This window comes from Rhincodon typus, chromosome 7 (genome assembly GCF_021869965.1).
Source record: "Rhincodon typus isolate 14 chromosome 7, sRhiTyp1.1, whole genome shotgun sequence".
In the NCBI taxonomy this organism is placed as follows: Eukaryota; Metazoa; Chordata; class Chondrichthyes; order Orectolobiformes; family Rhincodontidae; genus Rhincodon; species Rhincodon typus.
The window spans coordinates 83,042,694-83,070,308 of NC_063338.1; the positions used below are offsets into that span (position 1 = coordinate 83,042,694).

General features: G+C 42.2%; 1 protein-coding gene across 6 annotated transcripts in view; it reads left to right on the forward strand.

Annotated features, from left to right (window-relative positions):
- Positions 1-27,615, forward strand: part of LOC109927476 (ras guanine nucleotide exchange factor F-like) — a 58,563-nt gene that overhangs the window by 12,252 nt on the left and 18,696 nt on the right. For 3 of the 6 annotated variants that reach the window (XM_048598597.1, XM_048598599.1, XM_020527499.2), the window contains 3 exons: positions 9,109-9,398; positions 19,049-19,131; positions 22,184-22,262. In XM_048598597.1, coding sequence (XP_048454554.1) covers positions 9,236-9,398; positions 19,049-19,131; positions 22,184-22,262 — 325 coding nt within the window. In that variant the 5' untranslated portion in view covers positions 9,109-9,235. Of the gene's footprint in view, positions 1-9,108; positions 9,399-19,048; positions 19,132-22,160; positions 22,263-27,615 lie in introns of all 6 variants that reach the window. The other 3 variants (XM_048598600.1, XM_048598601.1, XM_048598602.1) reach the window with 2 other exon arrangements.

A 27,615-nucleotide genomic window follows, 5' to 3' on the forward strand; every position in this document is an offset into this window, starting at 1 on the left:
ATTTACATTTGCAACTTTCCAATCTGCTGGAACTTTACAGAATCTAAGGGAATTTTGGCAGATTACAACCAATGCCTCCATTGTCTGTGAGCTCTTCCTTTAAGACCTAAGGATGCAGGCCATCAATTGGGAACTTTGTCAGCCTTTCATCTCATCAGTTTTCCTGACAATTTTTCTCCAGTGATTGTGGTTAAGTTCCTTCCTCCCTTTTGCTTTCCAACTATTCTTGGGACTTATTTTTGTGTCTTCTACTGTGAAGACAGATACAAAATACTGGTTCGAAATATCTGCTGTTTCCTTGTTTCCCATTATTAATTGTCCAGTCTTACCCACTAAGGTCAAATGCTCACTTTAGCCACTTTTCATTTTACAGCAGCAGCTTTCACTGTCCTTTTTCTTTATTTTGAGCTGATTTTCTCTAATACCCCCAAATTCTCTTTTCTTTCAGTCATCCTTTGCCAGTTTCAGGCATGTTCCCAGTCTTCTGGCTGACGAGAAATCTCTGCAGCTACATCCATATAAACGTTGAAAAGTTATCATTTCAGATTTTTATTGTAATGGAGAAATTTGATATTCTACAAATGTGAAATTTATGTTTTAAGGGGCAGTGATTGTATTAGCAATAACTATGAAGTTAATATGCCATTAAAATAATTACTTATACACTTCCCACAATAAATAATGTGTAACTTTTTACAGTAAGCCTCAAAGTGAGAGTATTGGAGTATTTTAAGAAAGCTAGTTCAGTTCAGTGATTTCTAATTGTTTGCATTTCTAGGACTGTGCCTCAAAAGCAGTAGAATCACAGCCATTAAATAGGAATCTCTGGGTTTAACTCTGCACATGCAGACTTCAGAAGCTGCTGAGTGTTGATGGAGCAATGATGTCAATCCTTTAATGTCTTATTTCTAACTTATTTTTTGAACTCTAAAGTAATGCAACTACCTTTTATTCCTCTTTTGTATCCAAGATTTGCACTTAGATACTTGTACCTAAGATGGCACCATAAGAGACAGACATTGTAAAAGCGTTTCCTGTACTTCTACAATGGAGTACAAGTGACAATAAAGGATATTCTATTCTTTGTGAGCACTGACAGCTTCACCACTGCAAAATCTGAGCATTTTAAAATGTTGCAGTAATCCTCTTTACAAAAACACATGTACAGGACCATGAGAAATTTAACTGTTGCTAGTTTTTTAAGAGAAAGAACTCATGTAGATTGTGTTCTTTGTGACTTCGAACCATTCTAGATCACTTGATATCCAATGAATTTTTTAAAAAGTGTAGTCATTATTGTAAACATGACATCCATTCTACATTTGTGCGATATCACAAATGCTCCTTTATGAATGACAGAAAATTTTAGAACAGCATTACTTGCGTTTAGATCTTTGCTGGGGTAAAACATTTTTTGCTGACCAAGAGTTTGGAAAGTGGATTGTTTTGGGCTAGCTTTCTTAAAGTACTCTTGCTTAAAGTATTCTTGCTTAAATATTGAAACTGAGAACTTGAGTGTAAAACAAAATAGTTAGAGTATCCTGTCATGGCTTCATTGCAAGTAAAACAGGGAGGATGGAGGAGGGAGAATGAGATACAGTCTTGGGTGTTCGGGCCAGAAAAAGCTGGCAATGAGATTTTACCATCCCGTAGCATGGCTAGAAGCTTTGCAGTATTGAATAGTTTGTTTCCAGCTTTGTCCATTTATAAAAGATGTAATAGCAGAATTCCTGTCATTACTTCTCAAGGTTGGACAGAGTCAGGATGGATTTATGAAGGGGAAGTTGCGCTTGACAAATCTGGATGTTTTTTCAACTAACAGCATGGATAATGAGGAGCCATTGGATGAGGTTCACTTGAATTTTCAGAAGTCTCTCGATAAGGTCCTACAAAAGACACTAGCATACAAAATTAAAGCATGCGGACTGAAATGGATTGAGAACTTGTTGCCAACAGAAAGCAAGGAGTTGGAATAAGTGTGTCTTTTTTTCTGAGCAGCAGGCAGTGACTTGTGGGATACTAGTCTCTGCCTGCTACTCTGAAAAGGATGCCAGCTATTCACAATATATGTTAAATAGTTAGATGTGTAAACTGTGTCACATCTCCAAGATTGCAGATGATGCAAAGCTGGGTGGGAGGATGAGAAGAGAATGCAGAAATGTTTCAGTGTGATTTGGACAAGTTGAGAGAGTTGGCAAATGCATGGTAGAAGAAGTGTAATATGGATAAATGTGAGATTATCTGCTTTGGTAGCTAAAACAGGAAGGCTGATTATTATCGGAATGGCAATAAATTGGAACAGGGGAAGATGCAATGAGACCTGGGTGTCCTCTTCCACCATTTGCAGCAAGTGAGCACACAAGTACAGCAGATGGTGAAGAAGGCTGATGATATGTTGGCCTTCATAGCGAGACAATTTAAGTACAGGAGCCAGGATGCTGCAACTGTTTGAGGCATTGGTAAGACCACACCTGGTTTATTATGTGCAGCTTTGCTTTCTTTTTATCCAGGGAAGGATGTTCTAGATATTGACAGAGTGCAAAGAACTGATTCCTGGGATGGCAGGAGTGACATAAGGGGAGAGATTGGATCAGTTAGGACTACGTTCACTAGAGTTGAGAAGAATGAGAGAGGAATGTCATGGAAAGCTGCTAAATCCTAACAGGATTAGACAGGGTAGATTCAGCAAGGATATTCCCAATGACCAGTGAATCCAGAGCTAGGGGTCACAGTCTAAAGATAAAGTATGGACCTTTTAAGACAGATTCAAAGGGTTGAATCGGCTACATCTAATCATACATTTTATGTTTTTGTATCCACCTGTTGTTCATGAAGGGAATTCCAGGAATTGGAAGAATGCAGAAATGTTGGAAGGTTGTAGCATTGGAGGAGTTTGAGGTATGAGGAAGAAGCAATTACATGATGAAATTTGAAAACAGGGAGAATAACTTTCAAATTGAGGAGTTGCTGAACTGATGTAGATCAGCAAGCACAGGCAATGAGTGATCCAGTGGCATAGGATACAAGACTGGGAGGCTGGACAGGAGTGCATTGAATCAGTTTAGTCCTGAGGTAACAGATACATGGATTAACCTAACTGGTACAGGTTAAAAGAAGGTGCAGGAATAGATAAACTTTTTCTTAAGAAAAAACTTGAGATCTTTGGATTTATTAATAAATAATTGAGCACAAAAACAAAGAATGTTTTGGGAACACTCCTCTTATGTTCAATTCTCAGCACTGGACTTTAGGAAGGATGTCAAAGCCTTGAAGTTGGTGCAGAAGAGGTTAGTGCAATGGTGCCAGAGTCAAGGGACTTCATCGCTATGAAACAACTCAAAGCTAGTCTTGTACTCCTTAATGCAGAGGAGGTTGGATGGGGGTGTTCACAGTCGTAAATGGTTTTATCAGGTAAACAAGGAAAAACTAACTCCAGTGGCAAAAGAGATGGTAACCAGGGGACACAGGATTAAACAGACTGGCAGAAGAGCCTGAGGTGGTATGAAGATCTTTCATCCTGGGAATTGTTGTGATCTAGAAGGCACTGCCTGATTGGGCGCTGGAAACAGATTCAGTAGTAAGTTGTAAATTAACTATTTTAATGTGAAGGAGAAATTGATTGTTAAAACCGTGAGGAATGGATAGCGGCGTGGGATAAATTGGATAACCCTTCCAAACCTTCAGCGCAGGTGTAATGGGCTGAATGGCCTACTTATGAGCGTTTCTGCTGCATGTGAGGTTGAAAGGCCAGAACACTGGTGTTCAAAATCAGCAAGTTCTAGAATGTAGGGGAAGATGCTGTGAAAAGATGGATCAGTGGCAGTTTGAAGGGGTCAGTGGATGATTTGTCCACACGGTTCCTTCCCACTCACCCAACCTGTGACACTGACCTCCAGAACCAGCAGAGACCTGCACGTACTGGCCAAACTGCTTGCTTACCTTCCCGCTGCTACAGAGGTGAGAGGCTTAAAGCAGTACGTGTGTTCACCTTCAGAAATCCTGTCAAGAACAGCTACCAGGTCTCTGCAGTAAATCCAGCAGTTACCTAAACATCATCCCTATGCTGTGTTGGGGAGGGGATGTGACGATAGTAAGGTTGGGTTTGTAAGGGGAAGGTCAAAGAGTGTGGATTGGGTGGGGGTTTGGGCAGGCCTCTTGAAATTCTGCTGGTTTGAATGCTGTAAATGGTGCAGTAATGTGAACAGAGAGAGTGAGAGAGTGTGCTTGGAGGAAAATAAATACTCCCCAGTGGCATGTAGAGCCTTAGATTACAAGGTGTAGAGCTGGATGAACACAGCAGGCCAAGCAGCATCAGAGGAGCAGGAAAGCTGACGTTTTGGGTCTGGACCCTTCTTCAGAAGTGTAGAGTCTTGTCAGCTTAAAGCAGTTTGCTTGTCAAGTTTGTAACACATGTATATCAGCCTTAAGTATTTAAGTTTCATGACCAACATGTGGCAGTTATAAATGAACAAGAAGGGTCCTGACCCGAAACATCAACTTTCCTGCTCCTCTGGTGCTGCCTGGCCTGCTGTGTTCCTCCAGGTCCACACTGTGTTATCTCTGACTCCAGCATAGGCAGTTCTTACTATCTCAGGCTGAGAATTTTGTTTGGCTTTGTCGCACGAGTGAATGTGGAAGGGTAACTTGCCCCTTGAATGATGGGGCAGCACAACATTTCAACAAACCTTAAAAAAAAAACCTGCTAATACCTTAACATTAGTGCTAAGGGTATGATCTATCATTTTAACACTGGAACCCAGTGAGTATGAATCAACAGTGGTTCCTTTCATCTCTCATTCTCCTGCATGGAGGTGCATGAGAGATAGTAGGAACTGCAGATGCTGGAGAATCTGAGATAACAAGGTGTAGAGCTGGATGAACACAGCAGGTCAAGCAGCATCATAGGAACAGGAAGGCTGACGTTTCGGGCCTAGACCCTTCATCAGAAAAAACTTCTGCCTGTGCTTCCTCATTTCCTCCCCTTACTTGCAAACATTTTTAAGGTGGCTGTACCTTTTGACTTGATACCAAAAGGCTGCTCATAATATTGCCAATATCCTCCCATCCATCATTAGTATCCCAAGCATTAAGCTCTGCTCGTTGCTCCTATTATTTAGTATGCCGATCTGCGATAAGTCCTGACTGATTTGGATTTGTCTGTATTCATATCAAACATCATAACGCAGGAATAGGAGAAAGCACAAACAAATTTCTGCAAGAACTCGGTGAGTCTGTGGAGAGAAAGCAGAGCTAATGTTTCTGAAGAAGGGTCACTGGGCTCAAAATGTCAACTCTACTTTCACCCCTACAGATGCTGCCAGACCGGCTAAATTTCTCCAGCAATTTGTTTTTGTTTCAGATTCCAGCATCTGCAGTTCTTTGTTTCATTATAACAGGGGAAAGCAATTGAGCCTCTCGAACCGGTTTGATCATTCATTAGGATCGTGCATTGTTGTTCATTGATCTGTGGCCAAACTCCATTTACTCCTGCTCCCCCGATTTTTGCCTCATAACACTGAAGTTTTTGAGAAATCAGAAAAAACTCTTAGAATTGACAATTGAACATCATTTGCTATTTGCTTTAGCAAGCCCCAAACTTTTACCATCTTCTGCATGTGGAAGTGATTCCTAATGTCGACAGCTGAGCTGTGAGTAATTTTGTTGTGACTACTAACAAGAATGCCACCTTTAAAACTTGCTTCTGAGGCCTGTGGAGGACAGTTTGGGACAATTCCACAAGGTTTGCACCTATCCCAACAGCTAAATCCCCCAGAAGGTTTGGAGAGAGGTTGAAAAGAGAGGGAAGGGCGGCGCGGTGGCTCAGTGGTTAGCACTGCTGCCTCGCAGCGCCAGGGACCCGGGTTCGATTCCAGCCTCTGGCGAATGTCTGTGTGGAGTTTGCCCATTTTTCCCGTGTCTGCGTGGGTTTCCTCCAGGTGCTCCGGTTTCCTCCCACAGTCCAAAGATGTGCAGGGTAGGTGGATTGGCTATACTAAATTGCACATAGTGCCCAGGGATGTTTAGGTTAGTTGGGTTAGACATGGAAAATACAGGGGTAGGGGAATGGGTCTGGGTGGGATGCTCTTCGGAGGGGTGGTGTGGACTTGTTGGGCCGAATGGCCTGTTTCCACACTATGGGGGTTCTATGGAAATCTGGTGGGATTGGTTGCCTATAATCAGCCAATCTTTCCTGCAAGCATAATGGAGGTGACGAGGAACTACTGAGGGCAGAGGGGCTGGGGAGAGACAGGGTATAGTTCTGAATTTTTAAAATGCGGTTCCTGAAGCTTCAGGATTCTTGGCATTGAACAAATCTGCAACATGTTGGTTTGGGGCGGCACAGTGGTGCGCACTGCTGCCTCACAACGCCAGGGACCAGGGTTCGATTCCACCCTCAGGCAACTGTCTGTTTAGAGTTTGCACATTCTCTCCGTGTCTGCGTGGGTTTCCTCTGGGTGCTCTGGTTTCCTCTGCCAGTCCAAAGATGTGCAGGTTAGGTGGATTGGTCATGCTAAACTGCCCAATGTGTCTAGGGATGCCTAGGTTAGGTGGATTAGTCGTGGGAAATGCAGGGTTACAGGGATAGGGTGAGGGGGGGGTTGTGGATTTGGATCTGGGTGGGATGCTTTTCAGAGGGTCAGTGTGGCCTTGATGAGCCAAGTGGCCTGCTTTTCATACTGTAGGAATTGTACTCTATGGTCTGCTATTCTCTCTCTTTCGGGTGCTGTGCATTAAAAGGTAATCATGGGTCTGTTTGGTAAGGTGCCTTCTGCAGATGGCTGACTAGGAAACTCTCCTGTTCTTGTTGTGTCCTGTGTCTGCCACTGGCATATGTTGGAACAGTTTCCAAGTTAGTGCTCCGTCTGTGGGTGGGTTAGACACCTTGGGGCTAGACTTGAACCCACAGCTTCTGACCCCGAGGCAGAGACATGACCCACTGCACCACAAGATGTTCCTCCTTTACAAGAAAATTATTTTAACTGCTTTTTACTGAGCAATGAAAGTATGAGCTGTGACTAGTTGTGGTATTCTTTCCTGAACCAGAAGGCTGTGGGTTCAGAACCCACCCCAGAAAGTTGAATGCACTCACTCACTCTGTTGGCCCACTGCAGTACTGAGGGACTGTTGCCAGGGTCAGCTTTCAGATGCAATTTGGAACTGTGGTCCTGTACGTGCTCTCGAATGAATGTAAAGCATCCCACGGCACTATTTGAGGAGCAGAGAAGTTCTCTCTCTCTCTCAAGTCCTGGCCAATATTTATCCCTCCAATAGCAAATGATATTATCTGGTCATTTATATTATTGAAGGGCCTTGGTGTTAAGACTTTGCATTTCCAACAATACAGCATTGACTATAATTTGAAAATAGACCAGTGAGCTGGAAAATAATCTGAAGCACCCTGAGATTGTGAAAAGTGCTATATAAATGCATTTTCTTTTACATGATGCTGTTTTCTTTCTCTAGAAACTGTTGATACTTGCTTTCATTCATGAATTAGGACTGGCTGGGACAAATGTGCAACACTTGCGTGTGGAATTCTTTTGGTTGAAGTCACGGTGAAGCAGGGCTGTCCTTCAAACTGGAGTAGAAATCGAAAGAAAGTCAATACAATCTACTCTTGTTCACTTGAGTTCAGAGATGATGCATGCATAGCTTAAATGGAGCTGAGATGAAAAAGACCAGGCTGTTTCATGTTCTAAGTAATTGTTCTGAGGAATAATCACAATTTCCAAATTGCATCTGCCCTTCAGACGATTAACTAGTCTAGCTTGGTTTCCATACCAGATGAAATCCCACCACAATGTCTTTTTTTGGCCATTAGAATTTGCATCTGAACTGCACAAGTGGTGAAAAATTATATGTTCCCTTTCTGCCTCCATATTGAGAGGCTCAAAATGATTTCTTAATCTCAGTCTTTTGATTTTCTTTTTGCCTCCCCCACACCCTCAACCCCATTTTTAAGAAATCTTTGCCATTTAAGAGGCCATGGATTGAACTGAACCATGTGTTGTGTTCATAAATATATATTGTGTATATGAATAACACTTTTGAAATAGAATGGAAGGTGTTGATTCAAAAACAGGTAGTTTGGAATAAAACAAAGTGCTGGAAAAGCTCAGCAGGTCTGGCAGCATCGGTGAAGAAAAAAAAAGAGTTAACATTTCTGGTCTGGTGACCCTTCCTCAGAACAGACGGCTGTAAATTGATTTCATTTCTTTTGGCAAAGTTCTGTGCATTCATTCAATACTGGTTACTTAAATTCACATCTCTCCTTGAGACCTTTTAAACAAGCAGCTATTCTGCTCATTATTGCAATAGGACATGGGTTCCTCAAACTTGTGTCTGCTCCTCTCATTACTATCACGACCTTCAGTTTCTTGTGTTTTCTTCTTAATAACTCAGGACTTCCTCCATTCTCCCCTGGCTATTTTGGAGACTGCTAAACTAACAGCATCTCTGCTATTACAGATGTTATTTTATCTGGATAAACTTGTGACTGGCTCCTTCTCATGCTCGCTCTTCTGCATTTGCTCTCGCGCACGTTCTCTATCGTGTGTGCTCTTGCTCACTGGGTTGTAAAACTTAGGTCAGCAAACACCTTAGCAATTGGTTTTCCAGAGGGCTTTCTATTCATTTAGCTAAAGTCACATGATTTCTTGGAAATGCTATCTTCAGCTCATTGTTCAAAATGACTTTTTGAACTTCTTTGAAAAAAGAACAAATCAGAACTTTACAGAATTAAAGCAACCCATTTCCCCTCCACCTTTGAAACTATAATCTCAAGTAATGACAATACATTGAGTCGTCTTCACAGCATGGCGACAACTTAAGGAACTTTCAGCTGTCAAAATGTAGAAAATGTGTCGTTAAACTGATATGCAATTTAGATGTATTTGATTGTGATCATATTGTTTTTGTAATTCAAAGTTTCTATCAGTGTATAAAAATCTATTGGTTCCCTGTTGCATTTCTTCTTGAGCATTCTTGACAAGCGCAGATAAAAGTTTCACACCAGCATTTTCTGTTTTGGGTTAACGTTTGTAAGTTTCAATTTGTGTCATACATGCCAGATCAAAATTGAATGATACATTGATGTTTTTGTTCTAGAACATTCTGTGACATTTACCCAGATGGTTTCATCTAGCACGTGAGCGCTGTATTCCGTGGGTAAGCATCATGGTGGTTCCTCATCTATCATCTATTTGGGAAATGATCTGGTTGTGACAGGAGCGTTATGCAAAAGGGAATTGGTCAACCTGTGTGGCGGCAGCTCTCCCAGTCCAAAGCAGCACCACTGGAGCGATACAAGCATGGCTGTTGCATCTGCGAGGGATACATGTATCTTTATGGTGGTCGGAGGCAAACTGGGATGAAGGATTTTTGGAGGTACAACGTTGGTAAGATTGTCAGGTTTTTGTTTGATTTGGTTCTCTTAAATACTCTTATTGTCTTTGACCTGTCACTGTCATCAAACTTTAGCTACAGCATCTAAATAAGAATTGACTTGTATCTAGTTCTACACAAGCACTAGAAGTCAGGCTGGGAGTTTGGCGTGGATGGAGTGGTGTGTGGTGAATGGGTTCTTAAACAGTAGAATCATAGAATCCCTACAGTGTGGAAACAGGCCATTCAGCCCAAGAAGTCCACACCGACCCTCCAAAGGGCATCACACACAGACCCATTTTCCACCCCCCCCCAAGTATTTCCCATGGCTAACACATCTAACCTACACATCCATGGCCAATATGGGGCAGTTTAGCATGACCAATCCACCTAACCCGCACATGTTTCGACTGTGGGAGGAAACCAGAGCACCCAGAGGAAACCCACGCAGACACGGAGAATGTGCAAACTCCACACAGACATTGCCCGAGGGTAGCATCAAACCTAAGTCCCTGGTGCTGTGAGGCAGCAGTGCTAACCACTGAGCCACCGTGCTGCCCTAAAGTAAGGACATCTTTCACCTCTGGTTGGTCTTCAGCCACCAACTTTCCAGTTAACAGTTGAACATGCTAACCTATTGTGCCACAGAGACAGGTGATAGATATATTGCATATTATTAAAGCTGCTGAAGGTTGAATTCCCAGTCTTAAGTGGGATGTGACCAGTCAGGCTAAAAGAAAGAGATTTTTGGGAAAGGTTGTAAGGGTGATACTCTCCTGAATGATCGGAGACATGGAGAGCTGGGTTACTCATGATGGAAAATGAAATAGTATTTTCGCTAAAAGATAGTGAAGTGGGAAATGGCAAACGATGAGAAAGGCATCCAGATGCTGAAAGAGGCCGTGATCTAGTGGCACCATAGCATCTCTCCATCTGGGTCGGAAACTCAAGTCGGAGCCTCATCTCAAGAGTTAATGTTGAAGCTGTGCTGTAACATGGCCAAACGGGTTGGTTATCGATCTGTAAATCCTTCTGGTATAACTTTGGTGGGCAGCAAGAGCAGGAAAGTTTCCTTGTCATCCAGAGTTGTGCAGCAGCTGCAGCGCAACAGCCTCCCCATGTTAGCAAGTGTCTTCCTTGCTCCAAGGGACTAACACACGAATGGATAGACACACACACACACTGACACATAAACACATGGGCAGTCACACAGACTGTCTGTCTCACTGTCTGCTGTGCACGCGCACACAAAGTAGTGCAACAAAGGTCAGCAAATTAGATTCCTCAATACGAGTAAAAATTGTGGTAAAGTTTGGGTGAACTTATTGAGCAAGGTGAAGTGCCTGAAGATCGGAGGGTGGCTAATGTGCCATTATTTAAGAAAGGCTGCAAGGAAATGCCTGGGATCTACTGACTGGGATCCTAATGTCTGTGGTGGGTTAAGTTGTTAGATGGATTCTGAGAGGCAGTTGGAGAAGCAAGGACTCATTTGGGATAGTCAGCATGGCTTTGTGCTTGCAAAATCATGTTAAACGAATTTGAGTTTTTTTTGAAGGGGTGACCAAGCAAGTAGATGAGGGCAGTGCGGTAGATATTGCTTACGTGGACTTTAGCAAGGCCTTTGAAAAGGTACTGCAAGGTATCATGGGATCCAGGGAGAGCTAGCCAATTGGATACAAAATTGGCTCGACAGTAAAAGACAGAGGGTGGTGGTGGAGGGTTGGTTTTCAGACTGGAGGCCTGTGACCAGTGGTGTGCCACAGGGATTGGTGCTAGGTCCGTTGTTGTTCATCATTTGTATAAATGATTTGGATGAGAATTCGGGAGGTATGGTAACTAAGTTTGTGGATGACTACAACATTGGTGGTATAATGGACAGTGAAGAAGGTTATCTGGGAATGCAGCAAGATCTTAATCAACCAGGCCAGTGGACTCAAGAATGGCAGATGAAGTTTAATTGAGATAGATGCAAGCTGTTGTGTTTTGGTGGGTCAAAACAGGGCAGGATTTTACAAAGTCAATTGTAGAGTCCTGGGAGTATCATTGAACAGCAAGATCTAGGTGTACAGGTTCATAGCTCCTTGAAAGTGGAGTCACAGGTAGACAGGGTGGTGAAGAAGGTTTTCGGTATGCTTATTTTCATTGGTCAAAGCACTGAGTGTAAGAGTTGGGACATCTTGTTGCCGTTATATGGGACGTTGGTGAGGCCACATTTGGAGTACTGTGTGCAGTTCTGGTCGCCCTACTATAAAATGGATATCATTAAATTAGAAAATGCAGAAAAGATTTACTAAGATGCTAGGGTGGAAGGTTTGAGTTGTAAGGAGAGGCTGGATAGGCCAAGATGTTTTCCCCTGGAATGTAGGAGACTAAGGTCTGTAAAATCGTGAGGGGCGTAGATAAGGTAGAGATAGCCAACAGCTTTTCCCCATGGTAGGGGAGTTTAAAACTAGAGGGCTAAGTTTAAGGTGAGAGGGGAGTGATACAGAAGGGTCCAAAGGGGCAATTTTTTCACACAGAGGGTGGTGAATGTCTGGAACCTAGCGCATCTGACAAAGGGGCTGTGCTCTGAAAGCCTGTGTGATTCCAAATAAACTTGTTGGACTATAACCTGGTGTTGTGTGACTTCTGACTTTGTCTACCCCAGTCCAACACTGGCACCGGCACCTCCACACCATGGGAATCGAAGGATAGAGCAGATAAATGCATGGGTGTAGAGAAGGTGCAGGAGGGAAAGCTTTAGATTGCTGAGGCATAGGGATCATTTCTAGGGAACGTAAAAACTGTGCAAGTTATATCTGAACAGGAGTGGGGCCACCATCCTCATGGAGAGATTTGCTGATGCTGTTGAGATGGATTTAAACTAGATAAGCGGGTGCTTGAATCCTGACAAGTAGTTTAAGTGACAGGTCGAGGTGGAATAAGAAGTTAAAACTTAAGTAAATGAGTCTGGAAGGCAGATGAAACATAGACTAGATGAGAAGTGAGTTTAACAAGGTGAAGTGGAATATGTTTTAATCAATGAGCCTGAGAAATAAGATAGATGAGCTGAGAGGACGCATAGACAAAGACAGCATGTTATCATAGTTATGACGGGGACTTGGCTGAAAGATGGACAGGATTAGCAGTCTACTGGTTACAGCTCCTGGTTATAGGATATTCGGGCAAGTTGGAGAGCGGGAGAGAAGGAGAGGTGGGGTTGCAATATTCATCAAGAAATCAATTATAGCAATAAGAAGGGATGATATCTTGGAAGGATCATCAAATGAGGCCATATAGGTAGAAGTAAAAAACAGAAAAGGTACAACCATGGTTGGGTGTGTACTAGAGACCTGCAGTCTGGGAGAAATAGAAAATCAAAAATGCAATCTAAGAATAATAAGGCAGTAAAAGGAGGGTTTTTTTAAATACCCAAACTAAACTAGGGTGGTTTTAGTGTTCAACGGAGGGAGGAAACAAAATTCTTATTTTTTTTTGGTTAGCCAGTATGTAGAAAGCCCAACAGGGATGGGCATTTCTGGATCTAATATTCAGAAATGAGCCCGGACGTATCAAAAGGGGACCGTTTTGGTGATAGGGCTCGTTGAGGATAGTTATGGAAAAGGTTAAAGATGGGCCAGGAATACAAGTTCTAAATTGCGGAAAGGCTAGTTTTGCAAAGGTGAGACACCATTTGACCCATTTGGACCAGGAGTAGCTACTTATGGATAAAACTGTGTCAGAGCAGTGAGAGGTATTCAGGAGCACATAGCAAGAATACAGGGGCAAATCTACTCCTGTAAAGACAAAGGGTGTGACCAAGAACAGAGAACCCTGGATAGCAACTGTCCCTTTACCTGCAAAATAGCCTCCCCCAAGTAACGTTTGAAAGTTCATGCCTAATACTGTCAAAATTGGTCTTACTCCAATTTTATAAATTTAACTTTTAGATCAGATCAGGTCTATCCTTTTCCATAACTCTTTCAAAACTAATAGAATTATGATCACTTGCACCAAAGTGCTCCCCTGACACCTCCGTCACTTGCCCTGCCTTATTTCCCAAGAGAAAGTCAAGTTTTGCTCCTTCTCTGGTAGGTACATCCACATATTGAATGAGAAAATTTTCTTTTACACACTTAACAAATTTCTGTCCATCCAAGGACTGGAAAACTACTAGTATCCTCCCATTTTTTTTTTTTTAGAAAGGAAAGGATAAACCAAGACATTACAGACCAGTCCATCCAATCTCGATTATGAGGAAGCAATTTTAAAAAATTGAGGGACAGAGTTTAATCTACATTTGGATAGACATGGATCAATGAGGTAGTCAACATTGGATTTGCTAAGGGAGGGTCATGTTTGACAAATTGGATTGAATTTTTGAGGTGATAACCAAGAGTGTTGATGACGATTATGTGTTTGTGGTCTACATGGACTTTGGCAAGGCTTTTGATAAGGTCTATCATGGCAAACTGGTCAAGAAAGTAAGATCCCATGGGCAAGATAATGTTGTACTTTGGATTCAAAATTGACTGAGAGGTAGGAAGCAGAAGGTGACGGTACAGGGATGTTTCTGTGACTGGATATCTGATTCCATTGGAGGTCGATAGGCCTCGGTGCTGGGGCCCTTGCTGCTTGTGGTCTACATCAATGGTTTTGACTTGATTATAGAGGGTTCCAACGAGAAGTTTGTGGATGACTCAAAATTTATGTAAGGTGTGTGAGGTGATGCACTTGCGGAGGGTTATCAAGGAACAGGATTACAATATAAATGGTAAGACCTTAAAAATATTGATGTTTGGGGGGACATTGGTGTGCTTATCCACAAATCCCTGAAGATAGATTGAAATAAAATGAATGATTAACTGCAACTGCCTGCTTGGACCAATGCAAAACATCCCGCAGCACTATTTTTAAGAAAGGCTCAGTCTCCAGTCTCAAGGCCAAACTTTATCCCTTGATCAACTTCAGAAAAAGGTATCATCTGCCCTTTATCATGTTGTTGTTCATGGGAACTTGCTGCGTGCCAAAATTGGCTGCCAGGTTTCCTTCTTTACATCCATGACTATGCTTCAAAAGTATTATAAAGATAAATGCAAACATTGCTGTTTTAAAAATTGGGAATTTGTAGATTTGGAATGATGGGCTAATTAAAATACTTATGCATAGACAGGAAAAATGAAATGATTACACTAAAATATAATCTTACTACACTGTCAAATTGGCTCAAAGTGCTTTGTGTACAATGAGCAGTCATGAATGCAAAACTGTGTAGAGATTCTACATCCAAGAGTTTTCATAAAAGGCAATGAAATAAATAAGTGCAGAATCTGCTTTTTGATGACTGGGACAAGATGAGAAATTCCTGTTCTTCAGGATCTTGTGTAATTTTTGACATGCTTTTGCCCTGGAAAATGAAACTTTTAAATGTCTCACTTAGTTTATTACATTCAATTACAGGTAACCCTGAATCTAGCTAAAATGCAGCAAATATTTAGCAATAAGTACTCTGACTGCACAGAGCTGAGTCACAACAGGCTGTTGTATTATAGAATACAATTTGGGATATTTACAAATATAAAGAGTTTTTTGGCAGAAATTTTCCTTTGCAGAATTAAGTGATCAAATGCTAAAAATATTTATTAATTTTTTGTAATGAATGACTCAGACGTTTACCATACAAAAGGAGACCATTTGGCCCATCATGTCCATACCAGTCAACAATTATTTGACTGCACTATTTCCATTTTCAGGCTCAGATCACCAGTAAATACCCAAGCACTGCTTAAATGTTACAGGAGTTTGAGAATCAACTTCCTTTCAAGGTCTGAAGTCACACGACACCAGGTTATAGTCCAACAGGTTTAATTGAAATCATTAGCTTTCGAAGCGCTGCTACTTCGTCAGGTGAAGTCTCGGGTGAAACCAGACCAGGGTCAAATACTATACACGTATAAAGGGTGACTTGGTGATGGGATACCAGTCTCTGTGGAGTTATTTCAATCTACCTTCAGGAATTTGTGGATAAGTACACCAATGTCTCCCTGAACTTCAATATTTTTTAGGGTCTTACCATTCATAGTGTAATATTTTTCCTTAATAACCCTCCGCAAGTGCATCACCTCACAGTGTAGAACAGTGTAGCACAGAGGTGCCTTGTGCTCATTTCTAGAGTGGGACCTGAACCCAGAACCTTATGATTTGGAAGCAAGAGTGTGGCTCACTGAGCCATGGCTAACTCTCCAAACAAACTACAACGCTTCAATGTATTAACTTTATACTGAAAAGAAGAAATGGACATAGTGTTAATATAGGCCTGCTTTCTGGAAATGTGTTTGGCAAATTCATTTAATTACAGAAGGCAAGCTGGAAAATGTATATTTACAGAGCAAGAGATTGAAGTAATTGTCCAAATGTCCTAAAGTAGTAAGGCGTTAAAGCCTTCTTGAAGCATGGCACAATTTAGTAAATTTGCACATTTTAGAAGTATTAAAGTAAGTGATTTCCGTATAGTCAGACAAAAATACATTTTTTTTTTAAAAAGGATTCTGCTTCTTAAGTTCACTTTGGCATGGCTGTCATGGACATTACAGGTGTTTCCCCATTTGGGCGTTGCCTCATTATAGTAACCAGGGGGCAGCACAGGAAATTGTTGTACCCTGCAGGGTACAAGGTGTGATGTTTAGCTCTGTCTCTGTGAGCCTCACATTGCAGTGTTGTGGGCAGATTTCAAAAGTTCTGCCGGATTGAGTAATTTGTGAGGAGAATGATTAAGCTGTTTTAATGTTGCAGGTGCACTGCTAGTGATGCGAAGAGCATAAAAATAAGAACACCTAAAATGTGGTTCAATTCTTACACTTGGTTTTGAACCTTTTAATCATAGTTACTGTGGATTTTCAAAGGAGCCCTGCACTTCATCCTTATCAAAGGAGCTTCACTAAATGATACTTCTGTTGCCTTGTGGCATTTCTTCACGTGTTTGGTTTTGGTTCATTGGTCTTCTGTGCATTTAAAGAGTGATTGTAGCTTGGAATTGTGTTTTCACTCTTCAAAACTTTTGCATCTGTGGATGAAGTTGTGGGGATATCCGTTTAAAGTGAAGAAGGTTAAGAGGTGACTTAATAGAGACATACTAGATGATCAGATGATCAGAGGATTAGATAGGGTGGACTGTGGGAGCCTTTTTCCTCGGATGGTGATGGCTAGCACGAGGGGACATAGCTTTAAATTGAGGGGTGATAGATATAGGACGGATGTCAGAGGTAGGTTCTTTACTCAGAGTAGTAAGGGCGTGGAATGCCCTGCCTGCAAAAATAGTAGACTCGCCCACTTTAAGGGCATTTAAATGGTCACTGGATAAACATATGGATGATAATGGAATAGTGTAGGTTAGATGGGCTTCACATTGGTTTCACAGGTCGGCGCAACATCGAGGGCCGAAGGGCCTGTACTGCACTGTTATGTTCTATGTTCTATGGACCTTGTATAAGTGTTCTTCCTGTTCCCGGTGTAGTTCTGGAGTGTTGCAGTGTGTCATGGCCCATTTAAATAGTGTCCTAATGCAGTTTTGTTTGTGGACTTTGGGGTAGTTGCTGTGGAAGTTGAGGATTTGATCTGTACGGGTTGCTTTTCTGTATACTGAGGTTTGGAACTGCCCGTTTGTCAATCGCTCTACTTTAACAACCAGACAGGGAAGTTGATTGAGATAACAAGATGTAGAGCTGGATGAACACCGCAGGCCAAGCAGCATCAGAGGAGCAGGAAAGCTGATGTTTCGCGTCTAGACCCTTCTTCAGAAACGTTTTCTTCTTCCCTTGTGAATTTACTCCCTGTGAATACACTGTTCATGAGGTGGTGGGTTCTCTTCTAATTTGTTGCATTTAATAATGACAAATGTGTCGTCTATGTATCGGATCCACAGTTTAGGTTGAATGTGGGGAAGGGTGGTGTGTTCTAGTCTTTGCTTGACTGCTTCTGCGAGGAGTCCTGAGTTAGCTGACCCCATTGGTGTACCATTGATCTGTTGTATATTTGACCACTAAAGACGAAGCGTGTGGTGAGGCAGAGGTCTAGTAATTTAAGTATGTTGTCCTTGCTGATGGAGCTGTTGGTCTGCGTTGCTGTTTCCTCTAGTAACGTGGCCATTGTTTCTTTGGCTAGTGGGCAAAGTTTGGCAACTTCATCGACAGATGCCTACATAACAGACAAAAACAGGAGGACACAGTACGCCCTAACACACTGATCACACTGCCCTACATCAGGAACATATCAGAACTGACAACAAGACTCCTAAGACCACTATGAATCATGGTGGCCCACAAGCCCACAGCCACTGTACGACAAACACTTACAAGGATTAAAGACCCCATTCCCACAACATGCAGATTGAATGTGGTTTACAAAATACCATGCAACGACTGCCACAAACATTACATTGGTCAGACAGGAAGGAAACTAACCATCAGAATACATGAACATCAGCTAGCAGCAAAACAGCACAATGAATTAATATTTATATATTCAGACAATGAAGGCCATCAATTTAACTGGGACAAAATAACCATAGTAGCCCAAGTCAAACACAGATACACGTGGGAATTCCTAGAGATATGGTTCTCCACCCATACTTCAATCAACAAACATATAGAATTAGACCCCATATACAAACCCATACAGATCAAAACCAGAAATGACACCACTCACCATAACGGATCAGACAGTATAAACTCCAAGTGGAGTAGAATAATATCACTTCATCGGAGGCTCCATTAATGATGTCACCTAGCGTGGTGACGAAATGTCTGAACAAAAACAAGCCAGCTCGTTGAGCAAGTCAACAACCTTGTAATACTGGTTAGTTTAAGTATGTGGTCAAAGAGTTTCAGGGCGGTGGAGATTACCAGAGGGTTGCAGCGGGAGAGAGATCCACTGAGATCTTTCCAGAGGGACCTTCTCTTGTCCAACCCTCCCTCTCATCCCCAGCTCCTTGACCTGACACAACCTGTCCATCTCTCCCACCTATCCGTCCCACCCATCCCACTGACCAATCCCCACCACTCCCTACCTGCACTCACCTATCACCATCCCACCTACCTTCCGCAGCACCCCCCCGCCTCCTCTCTCCATTTATTTGCCAGCTCCCTTCCCCCTCGCATTTCTGAAGTGTCCGGACCTGAAATGTTAACTATACTGCTCCTCTGATGATGCTTGGCCTGCTGTGTTCCTCCAGCTCCACATTGTATTAACACTGTCATAATGCAGCTACCTAAAATACCAGTATTTTTTTCAATTCTATTATAATTTTCTATTAACTTCAAACTTACACTTTGATCACAGTCCTGTTATTTCAGTTTTTTTGCATAGCTCTATAACATTTGTAATCAATTATCTGACTTGCATCTGGAAATAGCCTGCAACAGTCCTGGTATGTTTCTCTCCATCCTTATGCTGTCAACAATATAAATTTATTTAACAAGGTGCCTGGTAGGAATAATTCTTAGATACAAGATAATCCTCTGCTAACTTTTAAACTCGTTTTAATCCCTTCTCTCTTGCATTGTCCAGATGTGACTGATCCCTTCCTCTCCTGGCATTTGATCCCTAAAATTCCCATGCAGTTTTATAAAATCATCCTCCTCTCAACAGAAATGTGTTGCCATATGGTTGATATCTCTGTATTTTTCAGCTCTGAATGACTGGGAGGAGTTGGACAGGGCAGCTGGAACTGCGCCAGAAGAATTGGAGGAGCCGTCGTTGGTAGCCCATGAAGTAAGAATCCAGTAGTTGTGATCCAATGCTTTCGTTGCAAGCAGAACAAATGTTAGGTCAGATTGGGTGCTCTCAGTGTGGGCTATCAAAGTCTTAGGTGGCTAGTTTAAAATATATACACTGTGTTCTGAAATAACTTCTTTTTTTCCCAGCAGCAGCAGAGTGGCAGACATGGTTTTGTACCTATTGTTTGTTAAGCAGTTTGATAACAACATGCTTGCCTCTGATGGCATGAGGAGGTAATGACTCCAGGCAGACATACTTCCTTAAAGAAAGGAATATCTCATCAGCTGTTGATCATTTATACAGGTCAACTGAAAGTGGGTTGCACTTGGGATGGTCACAAAAGAAATTACTCACGTGGGATGATTAATAGCAGAGATAGCAAGTGTTTGCCATTATCATCATCATTGTCATAGAAATCTCAAAATGAGCAAGTTGTTGCACAGTGTGAGTATTTATGAACGTACAAATTAGGAGCGAGTAGGCTATTCAGCTCTTGAGCCTGCTCCACCATTTAGTAAGATCCCAGCTGATCTGATTATAATCCCAAATCCACATTCCTGCGAACTCCCAATAACCTTTTTGCTTCCTTGCTTACCAAGAATCTCATGTGCCTCTGGCTCATGCAAAAAGAACTTGCATCATTTAGTTTTAAATGGGTGACTCCTTTATTTTTAAGGAGTGACCCATAGTTCTAGATTCTCTCATAAAAGGAAACGTCTTCGCCACATCCACCCTAACAAGACCCCTCTTACTTGTCTAAATTCCACAGAATACAAGTCTAGCATGTCCAACCTTTCCTCATAAGACAATCCACCTATTTCAGGTTAAGTTTGGTGAAGCTTTTCTAAACTGCTTTGCTATCGGGAGCTCGTAGAACACTGGCTCCGGTTATCGGCTTATACAGAGAAGAGTCAATTCTCATAACTTCACAAATTACTTTATTGGTGTATTTAACAAGACGTGTTGCTTAAATGTTTTTATCACAAAACTAGACCATGTATATTTTCCCACAAACTGCACTATGACCTACTTATTTATCCACCAGAGTTCTCTGTCACTCCGCAAGTAGTCACAGAATATAAAAGCTAATACCCGATCAGTATAGCTGCTGCTGACAAGGGCTAATGCTGGCCAGGTGCTGCACTCTATGTCATCATCATATCCTTGACATAGGGTCTGCTTCTGCCATGTTTGCTGTCTGGAGTTTTCACTAGCTGCATGCATCAAGGGTCGTCTTTTTATTCTTTCTCTTATCTCTCTCATGTCGTGCTGTCTTCTTCCCGTTGGCTCAAGCTAATTCACTTATCGCATGCCTTTACCTTACTGGCCCTGACCCAGAGACTTGGGTAGCATTACTTCATTATTTCTCGTCCAAATTAGGCTTTTGCATTACCTCATCTTTCTTACTTTTTGCAGAGCTTAGTTAATTCAAACCAGTTTAAGTCGGCTCAAACCTGGGTGCAGGTCATTTTTAGTTCACTAGCTGCTTCCTTCTTCGTGTCAGCACCTTTGCATTCAGTACCTCCTGTTAGCGATGTCGGCGACCTAGTACTCCCAGCTCTTTCTCCATCTTTCTGCAGCCTCCAGCTAATGTCTCCCCAGGCAATGATGTCAGCAGCTTGTACCTTTCTATCTCTCTTTATCTCTCTGCAGCCTCTGGATAATAGCTTCCAAAGCATTTACATCCTTAATTAAATAAGGTGAGTAATACCGTACATGGTAGATAAGATGTGATTTCACCAATGCCCTATATCACTGAAGAATAACCTCCCTACTTTTGTGTTCAATTCCCCTTGAAATAAACTGTAACATTTCCTAATTAGTTGCTGTACCTGCATACTAACCTTTGTGATTCATGGTTTAGGACACCAGAGCCCTCTTATTTCAGGGCTCTGTAATCTTTCCCTATTTAGTTATTGTTGATAAGAAATTGCTTTTTGATAGCCAGCAATATAATTTCATTTCAATACTCTGAACCAGAAGGAAGTTATACCAGAGATAACAAGATGGAGAGCTGGATGAACACAGCAGGCCAAGCAGCATCAGAGGAGCAGGAAGGCTGATGTTTCGGGCCTAGACCCTTCTTCAGAAAAATCTTTTCTGGAAAAGGGTCTAGGCCCAAAACGTCAGCCTTCCTGCTCCTCTAATGTTGCTTGGCCTGCTGTGTTCATCCAGTTCTACACCTTGTTATCTCAGATTCTCCAGCATCTGCAGTTCCTACTTTCTCTGAAAGTTATACCAAGAGTTCAAAAGCGCTGGTTTATTCTCAGCTGGAGTATTGTCTCAAATGCAATATTGATTTTGGGATCTGAACCTTAAGGATGCAGGGTAGATTTTACCACAGTGGTGTCAAGATGAGAGACTTTAGCCATGTGGAGAGATTAGAAAAGCTGCAGTTGTTCTCCTTGGGTTAAGGCAAGATATAGTGGAGGCATTCAAAATCATAAGAGACTTGACAGAGTAGATGGGGCTTGAAGCACTGTGGGCTTGATAGCCCGAGGGCATGTGTTTAAGAAAATTGGCAAAAAATTCACAGAATCATAGAAATGTTATATCACAGAAGCAGGCTGGTGTTAGGCAGTACATTCCAGATCTTCCCCCGTGGCCTTAAATTTGTGCCCTTGTTCTCAATCCTCACACCTCACAATTACAGTCGGGGGTAGATTAGGTGAAGTCTTGTAATGTAGCAAGTTTTGATCTGCAATAATTTGAAATGGAGTTCCCAAAAATGTGGTCAAAGTAGGTTCGGTAGTAACTTTTGCAAAAGTGAATTGGATATGTTTGCAAAGGAGAAATTTAGGGAGACTTGGGGTAAGAATAGGGAAATGAGACTAAATGCACTGCTCTTTCACAGAAGATCAATAGTTATTTTATTTGTGACTACTTCATGTTATATGACAGGGTGACATACCTTATTTTCTTGACCAGATCTCTCAACCTTGACAAGAGTTGTTTGTATTTTGAAGGGGCAGTTAACTTCTGAAACAATTTTTATTAACTTGTATATTATTGTAGCTTTGAAGTCTTCTGTGTTTTGATTTGGAAGGGAATGATCTATGTGTTTGGCGGAATGGTGGACTCTGCATATACTCAAGGGAAAACACCTCTCTGGATCTACGATATTGGTAAGAGGAATGTATTGCAAGTAGTTGTGATACAAGTGTGTTTGGCCCTTATCCTCTCAGTCTTTATATTCAAGAGGGCAGAGTAAGATCATACCTGAAGATCCAACTAATTAGAGATCTTACAGAAAAATGCTCATTAGGTTATAGAATATTTTGCACTGACCTGGAGGAAGGGGGAGTATAGTTTGGAATCAGAAATTGGAGGAAAGGTACAAGAGTGGAGCTATAAGCCATTTGAAACTAGATGGAATCAATCTACCAATTAGATTTAGCAACATTCAGGACTTCACAGTAGCTGCAATTTGTCTGTAATAAATGAGGAACCTGTTTTTTGTTTAATCACAGTTTTCCTTACAGTTGTTAAATCACCTTGCACGCACATGGATAGCTGAAAGTACCGAAACCATACCACTGATGGTTTTACAGCTATTAAGTGTTTGACTCATGTGGAATCTATTTTATCGCCTATCTGATCTATAAATTGGCAATCAAGTATTTTAATTTTACATTTTCCAAAGAAGTCAACATTCTCTTGAGAATTTTTTTTTCCTGCACAATACAAGTCAATTGGCTAGGTAAGTATTTGGTAGCAGTCAGGAACAGTATATAGGCTTATGGGCCAATGTCGACTTCATGTGTAAGGATGTGATTGCACTGAAGGATGTGCAGAGGAGATTAACCAGGATATTGTCTGGGACAGAGTTTTAGTCAGGAAAAGAGACTGAATAAGCTTGGGTTGTTCGCTTTCTGTTTGAGCTGTATAAGATGATGACAGGTATTGAAAGAGTGAATAAAAAGCAGCTATTCCCCTGGTTTAAAGTGTCAGTATCTAGAGAGCTAATTTTAAGTAAAAGGCAGGGGGTTTAGAAGGGATTTAAGGACAAGATGTTTCACGCAGAGGACGGTGGGAATCTGAAATGCACTGCCTGAGAAGGTAGTAAAGGCAGGAAACCTCACAACCTTTAAAGAGTAAAAACTGAAAGGACTGCGGATGCTGTAAATCAGGAACAAAAACAAAGTTGCTGGAAAAGCTCAGCAGGTCTGGCAGCATCTGTGAAGGAGAAAACAAAGTTAACGTTTCAGGTCCGGTGACCCTTCCTCAGAACTGATGGTGGCTGGGAAAACGTCAGTTTATATGCGGAAATTAGGAAGGTGGGTGGGGTAGGGTGTAAACGATAGGATAGAGCCCAAAGAGAGAGAGACAGTTGGACAGACAAAGGAGTTGCAAACGATCAGGCTAGGAGGGTGAATAATGTTAGGGACTGTTAGTGACTAACAACAGGGGGTGTGTAATGGCAGGCTGTGTGGTAACGAGGCCTGGTGTGTGAGGTAGGGGGCTGGGACATGGGAGAGTTTAGGCCCTAAAATTATTGAACTCAATATTGAGTCCGGAGGGCTTGCGTGGGCTTCGCTGGAACACTGCAGCAAGCCAGAGGCACAGATGTTGTCCAGGGAGCAGGGTGGTGCGTTGAAGTGGCAGGCAACAGGTAGTTCAGGGTCTTTTTTGTGAGCAGAACGTAGATGTTCTGCGAAGCGGTCACCAAGTCTACGCTTCATTTCCCCAACGTTGAGGAGACCACATTGTGAGCAGTGAATGCAGTAGACTAGATTCTGGGAAGTGCAGGTGAAGTGTTGCTTCACCTGGAAGGCATGTTTGGGCCCTTGGATACTGGGGAGGGAGGAGGTAAATGGGCGGATGTTGCACCTTCGCCGGTTACAGGGGAAGGTGCCGTAGGGCTGTGGGGAGGTGTTGGGGGTGAAGGAAGTGTGGACCAGGGTGGGGAGGGGAATATGTGTCTGAAAGAGTACTTGGATGAGCACTTGAAATGTCGTAACATTCAAGGTTACGGGCCACGTGCTGGGAAGTGGGATTGGTGTAGATAGGTTGGCACAGACTCGATAGGCAAAAGGGCTGTATGATTCTATGACATTGCCAGATCTGGGTTGATAAATGCAACTTAGAACTCTCTTCCAATGAACCCCAATCACGTCTCTACATTTGGGCCTTGGAAGAACTTTGGGGTTCACTGTTTTATTTTCTGTCAACAACACTTAAAGCCTTCCTGAGCATATCCGTTTTAAGTCTAGGCTCAGTTGCATGAGAATTCTAGATGTAACAGCCAGTCAGCCTCCTATTCCTAATACTATCTAACATCATGTCCCATCAACACAAGGGACAGGTTTCTAATAATAACTGCAGCTCTTCACTCTTGAGGCATCACTTCCTCCCTGCTTGGTTGGCCAAGTTCCAAATAAAATGCCAGTTTCACGTTTAATTCAGTTTATGTTTTCCTGAGAGTTTATTTTTCTATCTTAAGTTGCAGAGAATTGCACAGTAGAATGATGAATGCTTGAAGTTATTATTGAATATAGTTAAACTTTCATCATTCCATTTACAAATAAAATACAAACAGAGGGTGTCTAAGAGTTAAGTGACATGAGTCCCATAACCTCATTACTATTTGGGAGTATTTGAGCAGTAACTACTGCCAGACATTCCGAGCAAGCATATGTTTCTCTTAAATTTGAGACAAATTGAAGTGATAAATCCATTCCAAGAGGAAAGGTAAAGTTGCCTTAGTCCCAGAGGACCACAGGGCTGATGGAGAGTGGAGATGGTTTCACCTGAAGGTCACCATACCTTAGGAGAACATAGAACAGTACAGGCCCTTCAGCCCACAATGTTGTGCTGAACTTTTACCTTAAACCTAAGGCCTATCTAACCTCCACCGCTGCCTTAAGCCGCTTAAATGCCCCTCATGAGGCCGACTCCACTACCCTCTCTAGCAATGCATTCCACGCCCCTACCTCTGACGTCTCCCCGAAATCTACCTCCTTTCACTTTAAAACTATGTCCCCTCGTAAAAGCTACCTCCACCGCAGGAAAAAGTCTCTGGCTGTCTACTCTATCTATACCTCTGATCATTTTGTACACCTCTATCAAGTCACCTCTCATCCTTTGTCGTTCTAAAGTGAAAAGCCCTAGCGCTCTCAACCTTTCCCCGTAAGACCTTCCCTCCATTCCAGGCAACATCCTGGTAAATCTCCTCTGCACCTTTTCTAACACTTCCACATCTTTCCTGTAATGAGGTGACCAGAACTGGACACAATACTCCAGATGTGGCCGAACCAGGCCGAGAAGGAAGAGGTTGAGAATACATGGCCCTTCATGGTAAACTGAGCAGATACAGGACTTGAACCCACACTGTTGGTGTCACTCTGCATGACCACCGGCCATCCAGGCTGCTGTGCTAACCAACCCTCAGTCCGACAGAGCCTGTCCTTTGGCAAATAAAAATTGGGGTCACTTGCTCAGGTTATTATTATGGACATGGGGAAAATGGAAATTTAAGGGATTAGTGTTATTTGCAGCTTAGACAATATCTGACAGCAGTGCTCAGTCTGATAGTAGAAATTAGGAACAGTCTTCCCCAAAAATTTCACATCTGATTGATGTGGCCTCTGATAGGCAAGGGTTTTGTGAGTTAACCAAAGATCCGACGTGGTTAGGTGTAATTAATATGCAAATCAAATATGACCCATTTAAATAGAATCCCTACAGTGTGCAAACTATTCAGCCTATTGAGTCCACACTGCCGTTCCAAAGAGAATCCCACCTGGAGCCAACCCCTACCTTATCCCTATAACTCTGCATTTCCCATCGCAATCCAACTAGCCTATACATCCCTGGACACTATGGGTAATTTAGTTTGGGCAATTCACCTAACCTGCACATCTGTGGACTGAGAGGAAACCCATGCAGACACCGAGAGAACGTGCAAACTCTACACAGACAGATGCCCACAGGTGGAATTGAACCTGGGTCCCTGTGCTGTGAGGCAACAGTGCTAACCACTGAGCCACCATACTGCTGCCCTGAATGGGGAAGCAAAGTCAGTGGGATAAGTGGCAAGTTGGATGTTTGGGCCAATCCAGCAGCATCCATGGTCACCTGCTACTAGATTCTATTTGCCATGTTGGCATTTGAATTCATCCTTTTAAATGCTAATCCTCTACTACAGCTGCTGGGTGACCATACTCAGCTGTGCCAAGTATTGATACTAAAATATGGGGGGGGGAAAAAATGAGTAAAATATTTTTGTTTCATTAGAAATACCATTTTCATGGATGCTTGCATACTGATTCTAGCTTTAATTAGTGAAATTACATTCCGTAAATATCAATTCAACAATATTGTAATTTAATTAAAAACTGAACAGCACCAGTCATATAAATACTGTAGGTGTAACAGCAGGTCAGAGATGAGGAATTCTGTGTTGAATAGCTCACCAGACTCCCCAAAAGCTGTCTACTCTCTGAAAGGCACAAGTCAGGAGTGTGATGGAATTCCACATTCCCTCTCCCGCGCACCCCCCCCCCTCCCCCTGCCAACTTGCCTGGATGAGTGCAACTCCACCAACAACCGAGAAGCACATCACCATCTCGGCCAAACTAGACTGCTTGATTGGCACCCCAGTTAATACCTTCAACTTTGGCCCCCTCCACCACTGACAAGAATTAGCAGCAGGGTATAGCATCTAAAAGATGCATGGCAGAAATTCACTAAGGCTGCTTTAGACTGTACTTTCCAAATCTCTGACCTCCAACATCCAGAACGATAAGGTCAGAAGATCTGTGGGAATGGTTCGCAATGCTGGAATTCCCTTCCTACGAGCACGGTAGTTCACCTTCCTCCCCTTTCAACTGGAACGGTTCAAGTAGGTAGCTTACCACTACCACTACCTTCTCGAGTGAAATTAATTATGGGCAATAAATATTGGTCTAGCCAGTAATGCCGACATCCCATTCAAGAATTTTCTTAAAAACTGGAATGCAAAGAACAAAGTGAAGTTCAAAAGTAAAGTGATGACCATCCCCCTTCCCTGATTAAAACACATTGGGGCATCTCAGTCAGAGCAAGTTGTTGTAGTCAGCAACTTGGCATCGTGCGTGAATATGAATCTACAAAATACCCCAATATCTGCTATTGTGTGGATTCTAAAAGGTCTGCTTTACAGTTTAAATAAATACTATTGAATAATTGAATCTTCAGAAGCACGTATCATCTTTCAGTGGGGTATGATTCGTGTGACAAAAACAAAGAGAGAATTCTTCTGGGTTTGTAACCATATGGTGTTCTTCTGCAGTGATTGGGAAAGGATTAAGATCCCTAGCGAAGGGTCGATGACAAACTAGCCACAGGGTAATTCTGTGCTTTTGTCAGAGTAACTTCTTTGAGATGTTGCAGTGATTGAAATAATGATCAAAGTGACATATGTGCTTAATCCTATAAAACTTGTGTTATCCTAGCAGCACTATTAATGGAAAGTGGTCTCTCCCAGTATAATCCACT